The sequence below is a fragment of the Ruditapes philippinarum genome, unplaced genomic scaffold, assembly GCF_026571515.1.
Source record: "Ruditapes philippinarum isolate M1 unplaced genomic scaffold, ASM2657151v2 ctg502_1_1_1_1, whole genome shotgun sequence".
In the NCBI taxonomy this organism is placed as follows: Eukaryota; Metazoa; Mollusca; class Bivalvia; order Venerida; family Veneridae; genus Ruditapes; species Ruditapes philippinarum.
In genome coordinates, this window is record NW_026852806.1 from 421,171 (window position 1) to 428,685 (window position 7,515).

Consider the following 7,515-nt stretch of genomic DNA (forward strand, 5'->3'; position numbering starts at 1 on the left):
AGGCCCTTTTAAAAGACCCGCCCCAATTTTTTCACAAAATGCTTCATTTTTAAACTGATTTTAATCAAATTTAGACTTTAAATTTTGAACACCATGGAAACAAAAAGCTGGTCCCTTTAAAAGACCAAAACTAAAAATTTTTTTATATATAACAGTTTCCCTTCTTGATTTTTTGAATTTTAAAAAGCTCATGTTAATAATTGGGCTTATTTAATTAATGTTTTCCCCCTTTTAAGGGCCAAATGAAACCCTGCTTTTTCTTTTGTGCAGGAAAACTTTTATTTATTTAAAAAAAACTTAAAATAGTTTTTTGAACCCATTTTCGTGGCCTAAACCCGGTACTTCAAGAGCTTTTGGCCCTTTTTAAAAAACATTTCATTTTTTTTTTGAATTTAAAATTTAATTGAATTAAACCAAAAAATTGTGTCCAAAGGATTTTGTTTCTTCCCTAAACAACCCCTTCAATAGTTCTGATCCCGAATTTTCAAAAAATGTCAAAATATTTTTATCTGGGTTTTTTTAAAACAATTTAAACCCGTTTTTAAAAGTTTTATAAAAAATTGAACCCAACTTTCCCCTTTTAACATATAAACAAATACAAAAACTAGTCAAAGGCAATTTTACATTTGCAAGAAAAGGCACCAGCTTTAAATAAAATGACGACTGAAATGGGGCTGAAGGTTTTTAAAACTCTTTTTTTGAGGGGTCCCAGCCTCAAGAATTCATTGGGTCATTTACATTTTAAAGCCCGTTTTGACAAATCAAATTATGAGATCTGGGTTTGGGGGTTTTAAAACCCCCCTCCCGTTTTGTTAATTGGGGACATAAAGGGAATTTATTTTGCAAAGCATTTAAACAGGGCTAAAATTGGGGTTTAACCTTTTTATTTCATCTTTACATTTGTTTGCCCAGTGTGTTAAATTTAAATCTGTTTTTAAACAAAGAAGTTAAAAAAATTTTGTTTTAAAAGAAAAGTACAATACCCTTTTTTCTATCCAATTGCAAAAGTAAGGAATGTTTTTGCAGATCAAGAACACTCCGGTATTAAACTTTAAAAATATATTCCCTTTTAAATTATATAATGGGAAACACCCTAAAAGTCGATGCGACATTTTAGCTTTTCTGGTTGGGGAAAATTAAACGTCCCCCCGTGCAATTTTTTAAAGGGGGACGAACGGGCAAAGAATTAAAAAAAGGGTTTTAAGCTTGCTGGTTTGCTTCCCGGAGGAAAAAGAACCCAAAAGCCCTTGGGCGGGGTTCGAACCCAAAGCGATGAGGCGAAAGTGGCTTAAAGCTGATAACCTTAACCGTTCGGCTACCGACGCCCCATTTCACACTACATGTATAATAATCGACAACATTCAATATTATATGGATATAAAATTGTAAAAAATATTATTACATAAATATTAAATTCAAAAAGTAAAAAAAAACATCCGGTGCTACAGTATTGTTTGTTGCTGACCATTTTGTACTTACATGTGTATGGAATGCCAAAGTTTTTTGTATATTTTAGGTGTCTCACTTCTTCTGTACGATTCAGATATGTTAGAAACATGCCTCAAGTAACTTGAGGCATGTTTCTAACATATCTGAATCGTACAGCTATTATTAATACGTCATTATTATGCTGTCAACCCGTATTTATGAAAGATAGCATTCAATATTTGAGCTATTATTTCACAACGTATTTAGTTACCTTTGTCACTCTGGCGTTCCATAGATAGCGGCGCGGGAAGTTGGTATACAAACAATTGATAATATCTTGTCGATATATGTAAATCATATGATTTTACAGATATGCTAATACTTTAAGATAAAACGAATAAATACACATTTTAAAGTACACACATACCGATTATTTCCTATATGTGTAGTAACAACATTTATATTGTTTTGATTATTTTACGCTTCACGCAGAGACAGTTACGATGAAAGAACTAAAATAAGTGGATTTGTAACTATAACATGTATGTAACTTACTTTTTTTAACATTACTGGCTAAGTGTTTAACTTTATTGGTTATATTTTACTACTATTTTGATTTTTTTTGTTTTTATAATGTAAATCTGAGTATTCTAAAGGTGTATTGTTTTTCTTTTAAGTTTAAAATATTATCCACTCATTGTATCGAGGAAGTTTAATAAAATACATAGGTTCCGGTCGCTTTCTTAAATGTTCTATGGTAGCTCGAAAGGGCCACTTGACAAACAACAATTTAAATACAAAATAATGTTCTGCAATATTCAATATTACACCGAATTAATCCTTTTTGCGAGTTATTTTTAAGTACAATATTACTTGTACCTTACATCGGATAATTTGGACTATCTCCGCCATTTTCCTTATCTGGAATTCATTTAGGATCGAATGAGTAAGTTGAAATGACAAATAAATAACGAACTAAACGTTCTTGAGCGGTTTTATTCGGTATGGGTTATGCAAATTTCATTTTTACATGAAAATATATCGTTAAAGCTAAATGCAGTTACCGTACCATTTTCTCATTTCATGCCATATAGCCCGACCTTCATTGCATAGTCAACTTTTAGATTGCCCCATGCGTCCTCCGTAGTTTACTGAGTACGGAAGAGGATTTTGGCCATACGGTTGTATATATTTCCGGAAAGCATACTATAACTTTTATATCGATTAATCGCCGAATCGCTTCGAAAAATATGGTTTGATTAAATGATAAAACTGACTTAATTCCATTTAAACTTGCAGTGACATTGATTGGATATTTCAGTAATCAAGCAACAAAATGCCGTCTGCTGAAGTAGAGATCGTAGTAGAAAACACGTGCCCCGGAAGTTTAAACGCTGCAGACGACGATGTTTGCTTGTTGGCTGAGTCAGCACCCAACGATAAGAAAAAGTAAGTTCGAATGTGATTGTCTCAATATATCTTTCGGTAAATCTTGATGCACTACTTTTTGTACCTCTGCAAGGGTAGTATGGCTGGTCGGGCTTAGCACGCGACTTATCGTCTTGTGAAAATACTTTTTGTAACCCTGCAAGCTCAGTTTCAAATTTTAATTAAACATGTATAATTTGCATGAAAATATTTAAAGAAGGTAAAATATATTTCATAAATAAAGGTTAGGCCTATCATTGTATATCAATGTAGTAGTTGACATACTAGTAATCAGATGTTCCGGTGTTACGAAATGATTCTGTTTCAGAGATACACGTGTTGAAATGTCTATGAGAGAAGCAGAGAAGTTAATAACCTACCTCAACGACGCATCTGATCTCTTATCTACCCGTGTAGATGAACTGCATTACATGGTAAACTTATAGAATCTCATCTCAACCAAAAACGGGATTGTATTTACCTCCCCTGTATTTACGTTACCTCCCTTGATTATGTTTCGAACTGAGGGGTTGCCATTAACTGTTGAGACATCAGAAATGCAGTCGCCGTTTATCCCTGCGTAATCGTAAAAGGCGTCTAAATGGGTTAGAATTACTGGAGTCTACTGGGATCCTACATATTACCGGACAAAATATGAAGTTTTTTATCTGTAACTTTTATTTAAGATAATAAAAAAGAATTGAATTTTATCCCAAATTAATTTTGGGTTCTTAATGCACGTAAACATTCCTTTATCAAACATGAAGTTAAACATTTGACTGTAGAAATGTGTCTTTAAAGTAGGGCATTATAAGAGGGAAAAAATCGTGTAAACAACTCAATTTACCGGACATTGTGTTTAAAAAATTTTTGTCGTGAATTGAAATTTATTTAAATAATCAGCAAGGAAACTACGACTATTGAATGACAAGGTTAAGATATTTGAAAAACACAGTATGTCACTAGAAATATACACGGCAGCCATGCCTGTTATGAAGAGGCAAACATATAGGGTGTAATTGAAATTAGCACTATTAACACTATTAAATCAATTAACGTAGTGATTATTCATGATCCTTTAACCCATGAAACATTTTAATATTCAAGTGAAAATTTGTTCTTTGTCATACAGTTTCTTTTTGGTCATCATGTAGCATGTTACAAAAGCCATAAAATCTATTTTATTTACATTTCATGTAAAATTTCCTCCCATGGGCATAACCCGTTTCCTTATATGTTTTTTTTAATTTGCACTTCTTTGTAAAACACAAAAACGAGATACTGTTTTGACTAAATTTAAAATTACTTTTTATCATTAAATTATGTTACAATTGTCTCTTGAGGTAACGTTGAAAAAAAAAGAGTAAAACTTATCTAAAAACCACCATTAAGGGTCTCAATATTCGGGCCTGCGCAGAACAGTTTATTCCCCCGCATGACCAGGTCATGAAATAACTAGTAAACAAAAGGGCAAGTAAGTAGATAAAGAATTGAATCAACAATATTTATCTGAGAGTGGTTTTGTTGTTATTTACTTTGAAATAGAAAATGTGTGTACGATTCAGACTGTATGATTTTTTAATCGAAGCAAAAAATAAAGCACTTTTCAGCAGTAATAGCTTAAGTTTGTCCGGTAAACTGATTGTCCGGTAAATATGTAGGATCCCAGTATACATCTCTTAGCTTCAGTAGGTGAGGTGGTTTTGACCTCTGGTGTTGCTTTAAGTTTGTAATATCCGAGGTTACTAACCAAAATCATTTTGTCTAGTTCATCGCCATGTTGTGTTGGTGTGCCGCAAAACCAAACAATATATACAACGTTCGAATGTATGATAACGCTTTAGTCTACCTGCTACGTTGCATTTTCATTCTAGTTTAGTTTAGTTTATTCTCTGACAGATTAATTAAATATTAATCATTAATTATTATTAATTATTCTAGATATACAATGATATAAAAAAAAGTTTATTGAAAGCCAACATGTCCCTGCATGTGACCTTTGTACAGAAATTGAGAAAACAACAATCTACATCGCCAAACAAGACGGTAATCAGAAAACATATACATAATTTAACCTTACACATTTTTGTTTCATAGGCTAATCTTGTGCCGAGTCCAGAACTTGGGGCTTTTTAATATCATTTTTTTTTATTTAAGCTCCCTACAGGATCAAACCTAGTCAGACTGCCATAACTGAAGACTGACACTGGTCTGGCTCTATGCAGAAAGCATGGTCAAGTCTTCATAACAATAATCATTAAATTAAAGGGTTAACATGTCACCTGTAAAATGAACTAATTACTGCAAATTATAATTAATATTTCTTCATCTACAGGAGATGCAAAATAAATCACCAACGTTACAAAACCGCCGATGTACAAGACTGAAGTCAATATTTTCAAGGATAGTGAGTAAGTTTACAGGATCTAAAGGAATATCTGCGACAGTTATTTTACAGGTACGTTAAAGGGCCATAACTCTAATTTAGTCATAAACCGGACTTGCATATTAGCGCTCTTTAAGAGGCATCCTGACTGAACTTTGGGATTAATTGCATTTTCAACAAGCAGCAACACTTATGAATAAAAATTAATACTGTTGCGAGAATAGCGTAAATAACACATGTATACTTATAGTTGGTGCAGATGTATGCATTCAATGGAAATACTGTCTGACTAAAAATCCAGTGATCAACCATGGTGTGTGTTAGCCCAATCTAAATTGCTTAAGGTCCTTTCAATACCGAGGTTAGGTGTGATAGTGCTTTCCACCTTGCAACAGAAAAAACAGTGTTTCTTTAGAATGGAGTTATTTCTGTTTTAGTTTCAAAATCCTTCAGTAGACTGTATAATAATGTCACCGAAGAACATATTTTCTTGCCATTAGAAAGTGTAAAAAAGCTTTTGTTTAAATCAAATTCTGTGTATTAATAACTTCCATTAAGTATGTTCAAACTACAGTATAACAACTGCAAAGCGGCCCCCTGAAGAGCAATAATCTCTTCACAACAACAGTATCAATTTTTCTAAAAGACATTTAACAATTCTACGGCAATACCTCTCAGAAATAACCAAAATCTTTGTTTCACAATGGTAGATATCTGCCGAGATTGTAATGCTCCCTTTTCTTCAAAGCGCGATTTAAGAAAAAAAAATAAAAATAATTGTGTTTATTTACAGTTGGTCTGCCTGATTATGCTTACACTAGTTGACACTTTGCCGAAAAATGACGATGACAAACAAATGGCATTACAATACGTGAGTAAAAATTACAACTTTGTAACCGATGGAAACCACGTGAATTGCGTGAATTGAAAGTAATTTTATACGTTTGTCTTCACTATCATATATATTTTTTAAAATAATGATCAGAGCAGTAGGTCACTTAACATGATACTAAATCATTGAAAACAATTCCCTTCGTCCCGTTTTAACCGCATAGTTCTACCTACAAATGTCACAGAATAAGTGAAATCCTCTAAACATATTTTCATTGTAACATAAAAATTAAAATGTTTGAATGACATAACTTTTATATGAACATATTCATTGATTTAGGGTAACATAGCTGTTAAGCTTATCAAAATGACTAGATTTTGGCAACAATTTCAGGGGTCCATCGCCATGTTGTTATTGCAGACGATAAACCTGGTTGTTGTTATTCTAATCTCAGGTAAGTTTACAATTGTGTGCTAATTTTCACTTCTTGTCGTTTTTTTCGCCCTGCTGCCACACCAAACAAATTAAATGACAACACCAAACAAATTAAATGACACGAATTAGTTGCAATAGTAAATAATATATCCAGAATTCTTGTTGTCACTTTTTGTAGCACTCAATTGAAGCCGATCTGTGCATGCAGTGCTCATTTTTCAGTGTCTAACGTTACAACAATAGTTTAACTTGAAAATGCCTGAAAAAAAATATTTTTGTTATTTCTGTTACAGTACAGTTGCTCAGTCAAATTCAGAAAAGGGAGGTCACTAGAATTCTACTAGCGCAGTCCTACATAGCTACCGTACTTTTATTTTCGGGCATTTACACCGCCTCGTACAGAATGGCTGTGAGTATTTTTCTATATTTACCCGTTTTTTTCTAACTTTACTATCTCATGTCCAGTCTCAGAATGAACTTTTCAATTATTTGTGTTTATTTGTTTATGTTCTTTGCTACTGTCCTCGATGGCAACAAAATGTAATTTTAAAAATGATAATACACTTTTTTTGTATATAAGTCACACATGTGAATAAAGGCCATTCTGTTAATATCGGACATTCCCCAGCAACCCTTATTTGATTATAAAGAAAAATGTAATCTCCAAATATAGACCATTTGTCTATTAAGTTGTGTCCTCACTTGAATGGACTTGTTCAAAGGTTTGACTATATATAGTAGTAAAATATATATATGGTTAAAAATAACATTTCATGCAATTTTATATTTCAGCCGAAGTCATGGAAATTTGTATCTGATCCTCGGGAGAATTCCAGTCCCGTTATGATAGTAAACTTATACACAAGATTCCTCTTCTACTCCGTCTCCACGGCAACGCTTTGTGGTAAACTTTTATTTTGCTTTGTTGGCTGTAAGCCTATCAATTTGTAAATTGAGTTCAACGAAATGACTGTTCATATTTATATCTTGTTCCAATAGTTGTTTC

The 7,515-nt window shown here is 32.7% G+C and overlaps 1 protein-coding gene across 1 annotated transcript; it reads left to right on the forward strand.

Moving 5' to 3' along the window:
* Nucleotides 1-1,740: 1,740 nt before the first annotated feature.
* LOC132724717 (uncharacterized) lies at nt 1,741-7,460 on the forward strand. Its single transcript, XM_060709660.1, has 8 exons — nt 1,741-1,970; nt 2,750-2,877; nt 3,185-3,290; nt 5,192-5,314; nt 6,036-6,113; nt 6,468-6,528; nt 6,803-6,918; nt 7,302-7,460. The coding sequence occupies exons 2-8, from the start codon at nt 2,765-2,767 to the stop codon at nt 7,458-7,460; spliced, it is 756 nt and encodes a 251-aa protein (XP_060565643.1). The 5' UTR covers nt 1,741-1,970; nt 2,750-2,764.
* The last annotated feature ends 55 nt before the right edge of the window (nt 7,461-7,515 follow it).